Source organism: Thunnus thynnus, chromosome 3, assembly GCF_963924715.1.
Source record: "Thunnus thynnus chromosome 3, fThuThy2.1, whole genome shotgun sequence".
In the NCBI taxonomy this organism is placed as follows: domain Eukaryota; kingdom Metazoa; phylum Chordata; class Actinopteri; order Scombriformes; family Scombridae; genus Thunnus; species Thunnus thynnus.
In genome coordinates, this window is record NC_089519.1 from 3,195,037 (window position 1) to 3,213,469 (window position 18,433).

The 18,433-nt window shown below is 38.0% G+C and overlaps 2 protein-coding genes across 4 annotated transcripts in view; both read left to right on the plus strand.

Moving 5' to 3' along the window:
- Nucleotides 1–2,605, plus strand: part of LOC137180522 (lysozyme G-like) — a 3,269-nt gene extending 664 nt beyond the window's left edge. Inside the window, exons 2-4 of the mRNA XM_067585914.1 lie at nt 633–814; nt 903–1,041; nt 2,161–2,605. Coding sequence (XP_067442015.1) covers nt 633–814; nt 903–1,041; nt 2,161–2,291 — 452 coding nt within the window. The 3' untranslated portion in view covers nt 2,292–2,605. The remainder of the gene's footprint in view (nt 1–632; nt 815–902; nt 1,042–2,160) is intronic.
- A 2,207-nt stretch (nt 2,606–4,812) lies between these two features.
- LOC137175172 (lysozyme g-like) lies at nt 4,813–16,558 on the plus strand. 3 transcript variants are annotated; one of them, XM_067580889.1, is made up of 5 exons: nt 4,878–4,949; nt 13,366–13,449; nt 14,657–14,859; nt 14,948–15,089; nt 16,106–16,558. In XM_067580889.1, the coding sequence occupies exons 1-5, from the start codon at nt 4,940–4,942 to the stop codon at nt 16,240–16,242; spliced, it is 576 nt and encodes a 191-aa protein (XP_067436990.1). In that variant the 5' UTR covers nt 4,878–4,939; the 3' UTR covers nt 16,243–16,558. The 3 variants fall into 3 exon arrangements, with proteins under 3 accessions (XP_067436996.1, XP_067436990.1, XP_067436983.1); XM_067580882.1 differs by lacking the exon at nt 4,878–4,949 and adding an exon at nt 12,635–12,727; XM_067580895.1 differs by lacking the exons at nt 13,366–13,449; nt 14,657–14,859; nt 14,948–15,089; nt 16,106–16,558 and adding exons at nt 6,048–6,229; nt 6,318–6,456; nt 7,546–7,991 and having other exon boundaries at nt 4,813–4,949.
- The last annotated feature ends 1,875 nt before the right edge of the window (nt 16,559–18,433 follow it).

The window sequence follows — 18,433 nt, forward strand, 5'->3', positions numbered from 1 at the left end:
ATAAAAATGATATACTGGTTTTAAGTCACTGCGCCCGACCAAGAAATAGTCCCACACATAACAGCCGGCCCTTGAAAACACAACTTGTTGTTTTTACATTTAGGATTATGCTTTTGCAGATTAAACAAATGAGATATAACGTGTTGATTATTGAGCTTTACAGGTGCTGGTAGGCAGATGATTTTCTGTGAACAGAAAAAAATCTCTGTTTCCTCTGTTTTCAGTCTTTGTGGTAAGCTAAGCTAACCCACTGATACAGATTTCCCCTCAGGATGACTTGTAATAACTGATGATCTCTTAACTTTACATCTAGTAAATTTAATTTGTCCAATAATTTTATTCCCATCATCCTCCGCTGAACATTGTGTTGAGTGCTGATAAACTAAGATGGTGAACCTGGTAAACATTATACCTGATAGCATTTAGCTCAAAGCCCCTCTATAGACTCTTAGTCTAATTAATTATGTAAATTAACTCCCTGAAAGCAGTGTTGATACTGACTGGGTTATCCTGGTAAATTAAAGAAAATGTATTTGAATTGAGACACTTTCTGATAATGAATAATGTGGCACAGCCATGAACATTTTACATGATGAAGTTTAAATGATTAGAAACTTTAACTTCCTCTGCAGAGGCTGCAGAAGATCTTCCTTACATAAACCAGTACAAAAACAAGATTATCAAGGCTGCTAAGAATTATGGAATGAAGCCTTCTGTCGTGGCTGGCATCATCTCCAGAGAGACCCGCGGAGGCAGAGGGGCAGGTTTGGTTAATGGCTGGGGGAACAATGGGAAGACCTTCGGACTAATGCAGGTCTGTGTTCCACACACAAGTCTCTGTCCAACACACTCTCTGCATCCACCTGCCTGATAGTAATATCTTTTATTTTTATGCTTCTTAGATTCACAAGGACTGGCACGAGCCTGAGGGTGAGTGGGACAGCCAGGAACATATCAATCAAGGCACTTGGATTCTAGCAGACTGCTACCGAATCGTCGGACGTGAATTTCCTCGGTTGACCGGGACCATGAAGCTGAGAGGTAAAGATCATCCATCTGAAGAGTTGTCTGTGTGTCTTTGGGTTGTAAAACAGTCTTGTTTATTGTTGCAGTGTGAGTTAGTGGTATCAGTGTAAAATTTACAACATCAAAACATAAAGAAAGATTTTTACAAAGTTTCAAAATGAGAACTGAAGTTTTTAAGAATAAATCTACAAAGCAATTAGTTTTGAAGTCCTGAAACAACTAATCCACCAGTATTATTTAATTTAGTAAATTAAAGCCTCTGTTTGTAGACTGTTTGTGTGATTAGAGCATTATTTTAATTATTCAGACAGGACACCTTTTTGTTTGTGAGAATAAATAAATGAGACAATCCTGGTGAGTGATGGTGCAGTACACTATGTGTTGCCTTCAGCCTTTTTCAGTTCTACCACTAGGGGGCGCCAAAGTCAGAAATGTTCAAATTCTTTCTATAAATGGCATTAAAGGGACCATATCATGCACATTTCTGGGTCTATAATTTTTAATCTGGGGCTTTACTGGAATATCTTTGCATGATTACAGTAAAAAAAAAACAACTTATTGATCTAAACTGGCCTTTTATGCAGCCCCTCAGTTCAGCCTCTGTCTGAAACAGGCTGTTCCGATAAGCCCACTTTGTTCTGATTGGTTAGCTCCCAGAACCTGCGTCACAGCTGACCTCCAGGCTACGTCAACAAACCATGAAACAAACGATTTAACTTCTTTTTCTTGTTCTTCATTTGACAATCTGATGTCAGCTCGTCAGCAAGATAGAAAAAAAAGTTGCAAACAAAGCATTCAAAGCAGGCAGAAGCCCTGAGTTTTGACTTGCAGGGAGCATTTATACATACAATCATCTCACGTTTTGAAATTTTGACCATGTTTAACACAGATATCTAACATCATAACAGTATATAAATAACAGAAAATCATAAAGCATGATACACCTCCTTTAAAGTCAGAATGTGTTTTGAACAGATGTCAACTGTGAAAACTGTGAATGTCAATTATCAATTATCAACTATCAATCCCTGCTGAAGAACACAAAATTCCTTGAAATAATACAACAAATTGGCAAAATAAACTCATCTCACCACATTTTTCCTCACTCTTAAACTTATTTTCTTCCTGCTTTAGGAGCGCTGGCTGCCTACAACAAGGGAACAAAAGACATGAAAGCCAACAACGTGGACGGTCACACTGATGGGGGGAACTATTCCAGTGATGTCCTTGCCAGGGCCCAGTACTATGAGAGGAAAGGGTATTAACTCAGACCTCCCCCATTTCTGAGTTGAAGTTAAATTTAAACAGTAAATAACATCAACATGAAGCAGAATTAGACAACACTTACTTTTCATTTTTTTAAAGGAGTTGGTGTGCTCATCAGTGAAATCTCACTAATCAAATGAAGTTCTCAGCATGACTGATTGATATCTGTGTCATTCTATATCCTTTATAATTTTATAAATGCAATTATCTTAAAGTGGACAAATGCATTTCTGCAGCAGAGTAACTACAATGTTTGATGTCATTTGCAGCGTGCATCAGTGGATCAATAAAGCTATCAGTCCAGTATATATAATCCTGAGTCATGTCTTTTCACTAAATGACAAGTGGATACATTTACAGACATGTACACACACAACATCCTCCAGCATCACTGTGAGCAGGTGTAAGAGTTCCTGCATGCTGCTCTTGTTATGTCTGTGCCACAGTTGAGCTGTAAGAACAAACAGTAAAATGCTGACAAAAATTAACAACACAACTTATTCTTCTTAACCATTTGTGACTTTTAGTCCTTAGTATTGGTCAAACTCCAAAAACACTGGATCCTACAATTCCCATAATGCAGTTCTCATGACAGTGACGGTACAAAAGGAAACATGATTCATTCTCATATAAATATATAAACCATCATCTCTGGTGTCATTGTATTACTTTAATATTTCCATACATTGGATCCTTATTTATTAACTCACCTGCCTTCAAAATGTGCTTTACAAAGTTCATTATCACTGAATTTCTCCTGACTGACACGTCTCTTATTCTTAGGAGTTTCTCCTAACTCGGCCAGTCAGGAGAAACGTTTAGTCGTAGGAGGTTTTGTGAATACGACTCCTGATTTGTGAGTAAGACTTTGGTTTCACACCTCAGCTTGTAATTTCCAGTTTTGTCCACAACAGGATGCACTATTCATTCAATGTTAGCTCTTAACCTGAGACACATGACTTCATGTTGCACCACACAAAGGAGTAAAGTTTGAGAGAGAAAATGACAAATCCCTCCACAACAACCTGTTTCAGATCTGACTTTTCAAACTTCAGTCACTATGTTTTAAATAATTGTTGTATGACTGTGAAAGAATCCTGGTGGGGCAGCAGATGTGATGGATGAAGAAGATTTGAACAAACAAACATTTTAGAAATGGTATCCAGATGATGTGTTTTAGTGTATCTCAGTCATCTAAAATAACTCTAAGGCTTCTAACAACAACACTGAAGGTAAATAAATAAATAATTATATGTGTGTGTATATATATATTCGTGCATTACTATGATATATAAGGAGAAACAGAGTTTTCAACTTTTTTCATTTTCCAGCAGTGGTGTTTCATAAAGTTTCATATTGTGAAAAGCCTGTCTCCAATGAGCCGAACAAACTAAACTGAAACTGAGCTGCAGGAAGCTGCGTTATAGTATGTGAAGTGATGCAACAACAGACCTGTGGCTGCAGAAATGAACCAACAAGATAACAAGTGAACCTCGATTTAACTGCTTGTAGAAAAAGTCAACTAGCAGCTAATGTGACCAGAATAAAGCAAGTCTGCTCGTTCATAATGATCAAACACACCAGAGACATAATAATAATAATAATAATAATAATAATAATAATAATAATAATAATAATAATAATAATAATTTTATTTATATAGCACTTTTTAAAACACACATTTACAAAGTGCTTCACAAATAGGATAAAATACATACATACATAAATACACATACATATGCATGATACATACACAAGAATTGAAACACACAACAAAACAAACAAACAAAACTAAAAGCAAACAGAGTATTTATAAGAAGTCTAACCTATAGAAATGAGTTCTCAGCTGTGCAACTAAAGATCTTTGGCTTCTAGAGAAGTGACTTTTTAAAGCAACATTTAAAGAGGAACTGATGAGTCAGAGTTGTTTATTGGTTTTATTTAATTTGCAGAGCATTTAAAAGCAAATAATACTAAAACAACATCAGTGCAAATTAAACCAAATAGTAAAAATCCACATCAATACACCTAAATACAAGAAAGACAGATTAACAGCTCAAATTAAATTTAATTAATGACGTGTCATCTTACTCCATAAACAAGCTTTTGTTAATTTGACATTCATCACAGCACCAGTTAAAAGACAGAGCTTCTGATGATGATGATGATGGTTGGGGAGATAACAGAGAAATGTCTCTGTGCTGACTGCTGCTTAAAATAAGTCAACATTTTACTGTAAACCTCTTGTAACTCCTGGAAATATCCCTCATCCAACCATTTAAGCTGCAGTTAGTTGATAAGTATTTACTTACTGACTCACTTTCATATTGACTTAATTGGGTTCATGCCCTGCTGGAACATTATTTGTCATCCAAACAGTTTTGCTGTTTTTTTCTTTCAGTTTCTCCTGTCCCCTAAAGTCCAAATGTTTTATAAGTGCTTACTTACTTTCATTTTGACTGATTATTGGTTGGGTTAAAGGGTTTATTCCTTGCTGAACAGTTATTTCTGAGAAACCATGTGCTCCACCTCCTCTGGTTTGATTGGCTGTGCTGCAGCCAGTGGAGATGAGATTCACTGTATAAGTAGAGGAAGAGTCTGATAATCACCATCACTTCTAGAGGAGCAACAGAGAAGAAAGACCAACATGTCTCGGGGTAAGTACACTTTTTGTTGGAAATGCGTCTTTGTCCATCACGGTGCTGAAATTAAGCTTCTTATTGGAATTTTCTGACCCACTTTAAAAGTGGCGTAATGCCTGTAGATGATGTTTTCAGTTGTTTTCAAGCTAATTCATGAAATGAAAAAGGTAACAAATAAGGGGAAAATGACTCATAGTAAACAGATTTTCAGTCTTATTGTTATTTCTGCCTATTTGCTGTGGTCCAACCTGCTCAGTATTAAAAAGTCTCAAGAGATCAATACTCCAGTATGATCAATGATATTCAATGATATTTCTCCATTCAGATCACATTAGTCCAGGTCCTTATCCAAATCCACTACACTTAGACTTGTCAAATCTGGACTAGATTACCAGGGAGACTCCAGAGACTCATTGAAACACAGATTGTGTCAGATTTATGAAACCTTAATTTGTCAAAACTGAAAAAAGGCTGATTCACATCTAGACCACATTAGACCAGATCCAGATCAAAAACCACTGAAATCATATTACCACACATAACAGCCGGCCCTTGAAAACACAACTTGTTGTTTTTACATTTAGGATTATGCTTTTGCAGATTAAACAAATGAGATATAACGTGTTGATTATTGAGCTTTACAGGTGCTGGTAGGCAGATGATTTTCTGTGAACAGAAAAAAATCTCTGTTTCCTCTGTTTTCAGTCTTTGTGGTAAGCTAAGCTAACCCACTGATACAGATTTCCCCTCAGGATGACTTGTAATAACTGATGATCTCTTAACTTTACATCTAGTAAATTTAATTTGTCCAATAATTTTATTCCCATCATCCTCCGCTGAACATTGTGTTGAGTGCTGATAAACTAAGATGGTGAACCTGGTAAACATTATACCTGATAGCATTTAGCTCAAAGCCCCTCTATAGACTCTTAGTCTAATTAATTATGTAAATTAACTCCCTGAAAGCAGTGTTGATACTGACTGGGTTATCCTGGTAAATTAAAGAAAATGTATTTGAATTGAGACACTTTCTGATAATGAATAATGTGGCACAGCCATGAACATTTTACATGATGAAGTTTAAATGATTAGAAACTTTAACTTCCTCTGCAGAGGCTGCAGAAGATCTTCCTTACATAAACCAGTACAAAAACAAGATTATCAAGGCTGCTAAGAATTATGGAATGAAGCCTTCTGTCGTGGCTGGCATCATCTCCAGAGAGACCCGCGGAGGCAGAGGGGCAGGTTTGGTTAATGGCTGGGGGAACAATGGGAAGACCTTCGGACTAATGCAGGTCTGTGTTCCACACACAAGTCTCTGTCCAACACACTCTCTGCATCCACCTGCCTGATAATAATATCTTTTATTTTTATGCTTCTTAGATTCACAAGGACTGGCACGAGCCTGAGGGTGAGTGGGACAGCCAGGAACATATCAATCAAGGCACTTGGATTCTAGCAGACTGCTACCGAATCGTCGGACGTGAATTTCCTCGGTTGACCGGGACCATGAAGCTGAGAGGTAAAGATCATCCATCTGAAGAGTTGTCTGTGTGTCTTTGGGTTGTAAAACAGTCTTGTTTATTGTTGCAGTGTGAGTTAGTGGTATCAGTGTAAAATTTACAACATCAAAACATAAAGAAAGATTTTTACAAAGTTTCAAAATGAGAACTGAAGTTTTTAAGAATAAATCTACAAAGCAATTAGTTTTGAAGTCCTGAAACAACAAATCCACCAGTATTATTTAATTTAGTAAATTAAAGCCTCTGTTTGTAGACTGTTTGTGTGATTAGAGCATTATTCTAATTATTCAGACAGGACACCTTTTTGTTTGTGAGAATAAATAAATGAGACAATCCTGGTGAGTGATGGTGCAGTACACTATGTGTTGCTTTCAGCCTTTTCAGTTCTACCACTAGGGGGCGCCAAAGTCAGAAATGTTCAAATTCTTTCTATAAATGGCATTAAAGGGACCATATCATGCACATTTCTGGGTCTATAATTTTTAATCTGGGGCTTTACTGGAATATCTTTGCATGGTAACAGTAAAAAACACAACTTATTGATCCATACTGGCCCTTTATGCAGCCCCTCAGTTCAGCCTCTGTCTGAAACAGGCTGTTCCGATAAGCCCACTTTGTTCTGATTGGTTAGCTCCCAGAACCTGCGTCACAGCTGACCTCCAGGCTAGGTCAACAAACCATTGAACAAACTGAACAAATCAGATGTCAGCTCGTCAGCAAGATAGAAAAAAACGTTGCAAACAAAGCATTCAAAGCAGGCAGAAGCCCTGAGTTTTGACTTGCAGGGAGCATTTATACATACGATCATCTCACGTTTTGAAATTTTGACCATGTTTAACACAGATATCCAACATCATAACAGTATATAAATAACAGAAAATCACAAAGCATGATACACCTCCTTTAAAGTCAGAATGTGTTTTGAACAGATGTCAACTGTGAAAACTGTGAACGTCAATTATCAATTATCAACTATCAATCCCTGCTGAAGAACACAAAATTCCTTGAAATAATACAACAAATTGGCAAAATAAACTCATCTCACCACATTTTTCCTCACTCTTAAACTTATTTTCTTCCTGCTTTAGGAGCGCTGGCTGCCTACAACAAGGGAACAAAAGACATGAAAGCCAACAACGTGGACGGTCACACTGATGGGGGGAACTATTCCAGTGATGTCCTTGCCAGGGCCCAGTACTATGAGGGGAAAGGGTATTAACTCAGACCTCCCCCATTTCTGAGTTGAAGTTAAATTTAAACAGTAAATAACATCAACATGAAGCAGAATTAGACTTACACTTACTTTTCATTTTTTTAAAGGAGTTGGTGTGCTCATCAGTGAAATCTCACTAATCAAATGAAGTTCTCAGCATGACTGATTGATATCTGTGTCATTCTATATCCTTTATAATTTTATAAATGCAATTATCTTAAAGTGGACAAATGCATTTCTGCAGCAGAGTAACTACAATGTTTGATGTCATTTGCAGCGTGTATCAGTGGATCAATAAAGCTATCAGTCCAGTATATATAATCCTGAGTCATGTCTTTTCACTAAATGTCAAGTGGATACATTTACAGACATGTACACACACAACATCCTCCAGCATCACTGTGAGCAGGTGTAAGAGTTCCTGCATGCTGCTCTTGTTATGTCTGTGCCACAGTTGAGCTGTAAGAACAAACAGTAAAGTCCTGACAAAAATTAACAACACAACTTATTCTTCTTAACCATTTGTGACTTTTAGTCCTTAGTATTGGTCAAACTCCAAAAACACTGGATCCTACAATTCCCATAATGCAGTTCTCATGACAGGGACGGTACAAAAGGAAACATGATTCATTCTCATATATATAAACCATCATCTCTGGTGTCATTGTATTACTTTAATATTTTCATACATTGGATCCTTATTTATTAACTCACCTGCCTTCAAAATGTGCTTTACAAAGTTCATCATCACTGAATTTCTCCTGACTGACACGCCTCTTATTCTTAGGAGTTTCTCCTAACTCGGCCAGTCAGGAGAAACGTTTAGTCGTAGGAGGTTTTGTGAATAAGACTCCTGATTTGTGAGTAAGACTTTGGTTTCACACCTCAGCTTGTAATTTCCAGTTTTGTCCACAACAGGGTGCACTATTCATTCAATGTTAGCTCTTAACCTGAGACACATGACTTCATGTTGCACCACACAACGGAGAAAAGTTTGAAAGAGAAAATGACAAATCCCTCCACAACAACCTGTTTCAGATCTGACTTTTCAAACTTCAGTCACTATGTTTTAAATAATTGTTGTATGACTGTGAAAGATTCCTGGTGGCAGCAGATGTCATGGATGGAGAAGATTTGAACAAACAAACATTTTAGAAATGGCATCCAGATGATGTGTTTTAGTGTATCTCAGTCATCTAAAATAACTCTAAGGCTTCTAACAACAACACTGAAGGTAAATAAATAAATAAATAATATATATATACTGTACTGTATATATATATACACATACATACATACATACATACATACATACATACATACACACACACACACACACACACACACACACACACACACACACACACATATATATATATATATATATATATATATGCTGGAGGCCAAGTCAACTCTCAGAGCTACAGAAAGGTGTGGGGACGGAAGGAATACCCAGGAAGTACAACAAGCTGTCTATACCTGAGGCACTGGAGACTGCCAAGCAAAGGCTCACAGCTCTGGCTACCCGCCTGAAGAGATACACAGGAGAAGCAGAAGCCAGGAGAATTAATAGGATGTTCTCCACTGTACTTTCAGTGGCAAGGTAATAACACAAGAACAGATCCTCTCAGGGCTGAGACTGAACAATACTGGAAGAGCCTATGGGAGAAGGAGGCATCACATAACACCAATGCTCAGTGGCTATTGGATCTAAGAGCAGACCACAGCAATCTCCCAGAACAAGATCCAGTAACCATTACAATGGCAGACATCCAAGAATGAGTGTCAGGTATGAAGAGCTGGACAGCACCGGACCCGGACATGATCCACACCTACTGGCTAAAGAAACTGACCGCACTACATGAACGCCTGGCAGCACAAATGAACCAGCTGCTGATGGATGGGACGCACCCAGAATGGTTAACCCAAGGGTGGACAGTCCTAATCATGAAGGACCCCTAGAAGGGCATAATCCCATCCAACTACCGGCCAATACCCTGCCTCTGTACAACATGGAAGCTCCTGTCAGGCAACATAGCGGCTAAGATGAATAGGCACATGGCCCAATACATGAGCAGGGCCCAGAAAGGAATTGGTAGTAATACCAGGGGTGCTAAGCACCAGCTACTGGTCAATAGAGCAGTCACCCAAGACTGCAAGACCAGGCAGACCAACCTGTGCACTGCCTGGATTGACTACAAGAAGGCCTATGACTCAATGCCAAACACATGGATACTGGAATGCTTGCAGATGTACAACATCAACTGGACACTAAGAGCCTTCATCAAGAACTCAATGGGGCTGTGGAAAACGACTCTGGAGGCCAACTCAAAGCCAATTGCACAAGTTACCATCAAGTGCGGCATATACCAAAGTGATGCACTATCCCTGCTGCTGTTCTGCATAGGCCTGAACCCCCTCAGCCAGATCATCTCAAAGAGTGGCTACAGGTACCGGTTCCGAAGTGGAACAACCATCAGTTACCTCCTCTACATGGATGACATCAAGCTGTATGCCAGGAATGAGCGAGACATCGACTCACTGATCCACCTCACCGGGATCTACAGCAACGACATCGGAATGTCATTCGGACTAGAAAAGTGTGGTCGGATGGTATCGAAGAGAGGGAAGGTGATCAGGACCAAGGGGGTTGAGCTACCAGCAGGCACCATTGCAGATGTTCAGGACAGCTACAAATGCATGGAGGGTTTCATCCAGCACCCTGAGACTGTACACTAAGCGGAACGAGGGCGGCCGAGGACTGGTGAGCGTCAGAGCCACTGTCCAGGATGAAACAACCAACATCCAGGAATACATCAGGAAGATGGCCCCCAAAGATGAACTGCTAAGTGAATATCTCAGGCAGCAGAAACCCGATGATGCAGAGGAGGAGAAGGAACCATCATGGAGGGACAAGCCCCTACATGGCATGTACCACCGACAGATAGAAGAAGTGGCTGATATCAAGAAATCCTACCAGTGGCTGGAAAAGGCTGGACTTTCTTTTAAATTTTTTTATTATCTTTTCTCTTTTCTTGGTTTCTTTTGTTTAGTTATATTTAGTGTTGTTTTTGCCTCTTTTGGTTTAGTATATTTTGACTGACTGTAGGATTGGTTGCCTTGTGTTATCCAACGAACCCACTGCGCCTGAAGGACCTCGTCAGGTGTATTAATGCTGTCTCTGTGCTTCTTTATTTAGCTTCAGATACCCGGGCTGTACTGTTTGGGGGCTCTAGCCGTATGGGTTGTGGTGCACCTGCATGCAGATAAGTATTACACGGCACCTAGGGGTGTTAGTTTGGTGTGTGTGTTTGCAGTGGTGGCAGTGCTGTAAGGCACATGTTGATATAGTCGTGGGAAAAAGCGGTTATCCTGTACCAGTCAGCCTGGCTTGTTAATCATATGTTTTTTTGTTGTTGTTTTTTTTCCTTTAGAGTGAGGAGTATTTTGAATATATATTTTTTTATTATATGCACAGACACAGCATGATTGTGAGGGTGTGTGAGGCATTTTAACTCTTTAATACCTACTTGGCAGATATTAACTTTATTACATTAATAAATTGATCTCTGGTTGTATTACAACGCCACTGTCATTTTTATAAATTGATCTTTTTTAAATAAATTTTGATACAATTGGACTCGAAGCCACGTCTCTGTCTAATCCTTTACACTTATCTGTGTGTTGACCTGTATAGAGTAGGTGGTCTTGGGGTGAGCCCGGGTTAAGGTGGGATTAGCCTTACCCTCCAGTTAGGCAGGTCACAATAATAACAAGAATTTCGTGCATTACTATGATATATAAGGAGAAACAGAGTTTTCACCTTTTTTCATTTTCCAGCAGTGGTGTTTCATAAAGTTTCATACTGTGAAAAGCCTGTCTCCAATGAGCCGAACAAACTAAACTGAAACTGAGCTGCAGGAAGCTGCGTTATAGTATGTGAAGTGATGCAACAACAGACCTGTGGCTGCAGAAATGAACCAACAAGATAACAAGTGAACCTTGATTTAACTGCTTATAGAAAAAGTCAACTAGCAGCTAATGTGACCAGAATAAAGCAAGTCTGCTCGTTCATAATGATCAAACACACCAGAGACATAATAATAATAATAATAATAACAATAATAATAATAATTTTATTTATATAGCACTTTTTAAAACACACATTTACAAAGTGCTTCACAAATAGGATAAAATACATACATACATACATAAATACACATACATATGCATGATACATACACAAGAATTAAAACACACAACCAAACAAACAAACAAAACTAAAAGCAAACAGAGTATTTATAAGAAGTCTAATCTATAGAAATGAGTTCTCAGCTGTGCAACTAAAGATCTTTGGCTTCTAGAGAAGTGACGTATGATTCAGGGTCAAACCTTTGTTTGATATGCATATACTGTCTGTCCTTAATTTAATCATAAGGGCTGAAACTTAAGGTATAGATGTAGTGGTTTAAGATGCAACATGACATTAAACAACTTTGATTTATCAAATATGACTCCAGTCAGATAATTTATTTATCAGTTTATCATCAGTTGGATTTTGCTTCTTGGTTTGTACGAGTGAAATATCGGCCTCACTGTTTCAACCCTTCAGATTGTCTTTCTGTCCTGTTTGTATTTTTAATATTTGGATTCTGAGTTTCTTTTTTTAAAGCAACATTTAAAGAGGAACCGATGAGTCAAAGTTGTTTATTAGTTTTATTTAAATTGCAGAGCATTTAAAAGCAAATAATACTAAAACAACATCAGTGCAAACTAAACCAAAAAGTAAAAATCCACATCAATACACCTAAATACAAAAGTCCAAATATTTGATAAGTGCTTACTTACTTTCATTTTGACTGAATACTGGTTGGGTTAAAGGGTTCATTCCCTGCTGGACAGTTATTTCTGGGAAACCATGTGCTCCATCTCCTCTGGTTTGACTGGCTGTGCTGCAGCCAGTGGAGATGAGATTCACTCTTTAAGTAGAGGAACAGTCTGATAATCACCATCACTTCTGGAGGAGCAACAGAGAAGAAAGACCAACATGTCTCAGAGTAAGTACACTTTTTGTTGAAAATGCGTCTTTGTCCATCACGGTGCTGAAATTGAGCAACAGAAAAACAACATGTGGTCGATGGTAAGTACACTTTGTTTTGTGAAAATGACTCTTTGTCCACCACAGTAATGTGTGTGTGGCTGCATGATGGTATTTGTGGAGGAAGAACTCAGATCCTTAAATAAAAGTACCAATACAACAATATCCAAGATGCTAAAAAGTTAGTAAAGAAAAAGTAGAAAAGCAAGATGTACTTTAAGTATCAAAAAATACTTATTCTGCAGAAAAATGTCCCCTGTGATATATTATCATATACAACATTATTAAATTATTAATACTGATGTATTTGGTGCATAATCAGCATTTTACAGTTGTAGCTGAGCGAGGTGGAGCTAGTTTTAACAGTTTTTTACCCTAGATTCCCAACCTAGGGGTCGGGCTCCCTCCAAAGTGTCATTGAGGGGTTGTGAGATGATAATGTTATTGCTCTGGTAAATTCAGAGAGGAGAAGGTCATCTAAATACTTTTACATGAATTTCTTACATTTTGCATTTGAACTTTTCTGACTTGTATATGTTTTGTTGTATATATTCTATGTTTGGTGTTTAGTGTAGTTTTCATGGCTTTCTGATACAGACTATCCACATGGAGACATTCGTAAGGTTAACACAACTGGTGCATCAGACGAGACAGCACGGGCTGATGGAAAAAGCTCCAGAGGTGAGTGACATCAAACACCATCCTCATCATGATGAATAGAAGGACTCCTGGATCATTAGTGACAGGGTTAATATCTTCAAGCAGGTCCTCTGGAAGAGGTGGTCAATAAATGAGGAGCTGGTTTGGGTAGAATAAGCAGAGCAGAGGCTCATGTAAACAGGAAAGTCCTGGTCACAATGCACAATGCTGTTCTTCTTACCTCCAGCACTACTGCAGTGAAACAAAACATGGTGAGACCAACAGGGCTGCTCGTCTCATGACAAGCTGGATCAAGAGACAAAATCAAGATTTACAAACTTCTGTAAATGGCTGGTATTGGCAGCATATTGGACCAAATTAAAAAATAGTTCAACATTTTGGGAAATGCGCTTCCCCTTCTTACAGAGAGTTGGATGAGAAAATCACCTCCCTCATGTCTGTACAATGAATATGAAGCTACATCCAGCAGCTGGTTAGTTTAGTTTAGTAGGACTGGAATCAGGGGAAACAGCTAGTCTGGTTTAGTCCAAAGGTAATAAAATCCACCTGCCAGAACCTCTGAAGCTCACTAATTATATCTCATTTAATCTGTACAAAAATAAAGTATAAAAATGATATGCTGGTTTTAAGTCACTGCGCCCGACCAAGAAATAGTCCCACACATAACAGCCGGCCCTTGAAAACACAACTTGTTTTTACATTTAGGATTATGCTTTTGCAGATTAAACAAATGAGATATAACGTGTTGATTATTGAGCTTTACAGGTGCTGGTAGGCAGATGATTTTCTGTGAACAGAAAAAATATCTGTTTCCTGTTTTCAGTCTTTGTGGTAAGCTAAGCTAACCCGCTGATACAGATTTCCCCTCAGGATGACTTGTAATAACTGGTGATCTCTTAACTTTACATCTTGTAAATTTAATTTGTCCAATAATTTTATTCCCATCATCCTCCGCTGAACATTGTCTTGAGTGCTGATAAACTAAGATGGTGAACCTGGTAAACATTATACCTGATAGCATTTAGCTCAAAGCTCCTCTATAGACTCTTAGTCTAGTTAATTATGTAAAGAAACTCCCTGAAAGCAGTGTTGATACTGACTGGGTTATCCTGGTAAATTAAAGAAAATGTATTTGAATTGAGACACTTTCTGATACTGAATAATGTGGCACAGCCATGAACATTTTACATGATGAAGTTTAAATGAATAGAAACTTTCATTTCCTCAGGAGTGCGCGCATCCCATGAGATGGCTGAAGATGATCTTCCTTACATAAAGAAGTACAAAAACAAGATTATCAAGGCTGCTGACAAATATGACGTGCAGCCTTCTGTCGTGGCTGGCATCATCTCCAGAGAGACCCGCGGAGGCAGAGGGGCAGGTTTGGTTAATGGCTGGGGGAACAACGGGAACGCCTTCGGACTAATGCAGGTCTGTGTTCCACACACAAGTCTCTGTCCAACACACTCTCTGCATCCACCTGCCTGATAGTAATGTCTTTTATTTTTATGCTTCCTAGATTGACAAGAACTGGCACAAGCCTGAGGGTGAGTGGGACAGCCAGAAACATATCAATCAAGGCACTAAGAGTCTAGTAGACTTATACTCAGATGACATTGAGAAAAAATTTCCTCGTTGGGACAAGAACCAGAAGCTGAAAGGTAAAGATCATCCATCTGAAGAGTTGTCTGTGTGTCTTTGGGTTGTAAAACAATGTTGTCTATTGTTGCAGTGTGAGTTAGTGGTATCAGTGTAAAATTTACAACATCAGAACAAACAGAAAGATTTTACAAAGTTTCAAAATGAAAACTGAAGTTTTTACAAATAAATCTGTAAAAGCAATTACTTTTGAATTCCTGAAACAACTAATCCACCAGTATTATTTAATTTAGTAAATTAAAGCCTCTGTTTGCAGACTGTTTGTGTGATTAGAGCATTATTCTAATTATTCGGACAGGACACCTTTTTGTTTGTGAGAATAAATAAATGAGACAATCCTGGTGAGTGATGGTGCAGTACACTATGTGTTGCCTTCAGCCTTTTCAGTTCTACCACTAGGGGGCGCCAAAGTCAGAAATGTTCAAATTCTTTCTATAAATGGCATTAAAGGGACCATATCATGCACATTTCTGGGTCTATAATTTTTAATCTGGGGCTTTACTGGAATATCTTTGCATGATTACAGTAAAAAAAACAACTTATTGATCTAAACTGGCCCTTTATGCAGCCCCTCAGTTCAGCCTCTGTCTGAAACAGGCTGTTCCGATAAGCCCACTTTGTTCTGATTGGTTAGCTCCCAGAAGCTGCGTCACAGCTGACCTCCAGGCTACATCAACAAACCATTGAACCCCGAATTTTGACTTGCAGGGAGCATTTACACATACGATCATCTCAGGTTTCAGAACTTTGACCATGTTTAACACAGATATCCAACATCATAACAGTATATAAATAACAGAAAATCACAAAGCATGATACAGCTCCTTTAAAGTCAGAATGTGTTTTGAATGGATGTCAACTGTGAAAACTGTGAATGTCAATTATCAATTATCAATTATCAATTATCAATCCCTGCTGAAGAACACAAACCTCCTTGAAATAATACAACAAATTGGCAAAATAAACTCACCTCACTGCATTTTTCTGCACCCTTCAAATTATTTTCTTCCTGCTTTAGGAGCTCTGGCTGCCTACAACATGGGAACAGAAGAAATGGCCTCCTCCTACAGCAAAGTGGACGATCACACTACCGGAGGGGACTATTCCAATGATGTCACTGCCAGGGCCCAGTACTATGAGGATCATTTGTTTTAACTCTGAGAGCTCCCCCATTTCTGAGTTAAAGTTAACTTTGAACAGCAAATACCATCAACATGAAGCAGAATTAGACAACACTTACTTTTCATTTTTTTAAAGGAGTTGGTGTGCTCATCAGTGAAATCTCACTAATCAAATGAAGTTCTCAGCATGACTGATTGATATCTGTGTCATTCTATATCCTTTATAATTTTATAAATGCAATTATCTTAAAGTGGACAAATGCATTTCTGCAGCAGAGTAACTACAATGTTTGATGTCATTTGCAGCGTGTATCAGTGGATCAATAAAGCTATCAGTCCAGTATATATAATCCTGAGTCATGTCTTTTCACTAAATGACAAGTGGATACATTTGCAGACATGTACACACACAACATCCTCCAGCATCACTGTGAGCAGGTGTAAGAGTTCCTGCATGCTGCTCTTGTTATGTCTGTGCCACAGTTGAGCTGTAAGAACAAACAGTAAAGTCCTGACAAAAATTAACAACACAACTTATTCTTCTTAACCACTTGTGACTTTTAGTCCTTAGTATTGGTCAAACTCCAAAAACACTGGATCCTACAATTCCCATAATGCAGTTCTCATGACAGGGACGGTACAAAAGGAAACATGATTCATTCTCATATATATAAACCATCATCTCTGGTGTCATTGTCTTGCTTTAATATTTTCATACATTGGATCCTTATTTATTAACTCACCTGCCTTCAAAATGTGCTTTACAAAGTTCATCATCACTGAATTTCTCCAGACTGACACGTCTCTTATTCTTAGGAGTTTCTCCTAACTCGGCCAGTCAGGAGAAACGTTTAGTCGTAGGAGGTTTTGTGAATACGACTCCTGATTTGTGAGTAAGACTTTGGTTTCACACCTCAGCTTGTAATTTCCAGTTTTGTCCACAACAGGGTGCACTATTCATTCAATGTTAGCTCTTAACCTGAGACACATGACTTCATGTTGCACCACACAAAGGAGAAAAGTTTGAGAGAGAAAATGACAAATCCCTCCACAACAACCTGTTTCAGATCTGACTTTTCAAACTTCAGTCATTATGTTTTAAATAATTGTTGTATGACTGTGAAAGAATCCTGGTGGGGCAGCAGATGTGATGGATGGAGAAGATTTGAACAAACAAACATTTTAGAAATGGTATCCAGATGATGTGTTTTAGTGTATCTCAGTCATCTAAAATAACTCTAAGGCTTCTAACAACAACACTGAAGGTAAATAAATAAATAAATTTTGTGCATTACTATGATATATAAGGAGAAACAGAATTTTCAACTTTTTTCATTTTCCAGCAGTTTCATACTGTGAAAAGCCTGTCTCCAATGAGCCGAACAAACTAAACTGAAACTGAGCTGCAGGAAGCTGCGTTATAGTATGTGAAGTGGTTCAACAATAGACTACGCCCTGTGGCTGCAGAAATGAACCAACAAGATAACAACTGAACCTCGATTTAACTGCTTGTAGAAAAAGTCAACTAGCAGCTAATGTGACCAGAATAAAGCAAGTCTGCTCGTTCATAATGATCAAACACACCAGAGACAATAATAATAATAATAATAATAATAATTTTATTTATATAGCACTTTTTAAAATAGACATTTACAAAGTGCTTCACAAATAGGATAAAATACATACATACATACATAAATACACATACATATGCATAATACATACACAAGAATTAAAACACACAACCAAACAAACAAACAAAACTAAAAGCAAACAGAGTATTTATAAGAAGTCTAATCTATAGAAATGAGTTCTCAGCTGTGCAACTAAAGATCTTTGGCTTCTAGAGAAGTGACGTATGATTCAGGGTGAAACCTTTGTTTGATATGCATATACTGTCTGTCCTTAATTTAATCATAAGGGCTGAAACTTAAGGTATAGATGTAGTTGTTTAAGATGCAACATGACATTAAACAACTTTGATTTATCAAATATGACTCCAGTCAGATAATTTATTTATCAGTTTATCATCAGTTGGATTTTGCTTCTTGGTTTGTACGAGTGAAATATCGGCCTCACTGTTTCAACCCTTCAGATTGTCTTTCTGTCCTGTTTGTATTTTTAATATTTGGATTCTGAGTTTCTTTTTTTAAAGCAACATTTAAAGAGGAACCGATGAGTCAAAGTTGTTTATTAGTTTTATTTAAATTGCAGAGCATTTAAAA

Coding starts and splice junctions, on each gene's coding strand:
- LOC137175172 (XM_067580889.1), top strand. Junction 14,860..14,947: donor ACGCCTTCGGACTAATGCAG/GTCTGTGTTCCA, acceptor TATGCTTCCTAG/ATTGACAAGAACTGGCACAA. Junction 15,090..16,105: donor CAAGAACCAGAAGCTGAAAG/GTAAAGATCATC, acceptor TTCCTGCTTTAG/GAGCTCTGGCTGCCTACAAC.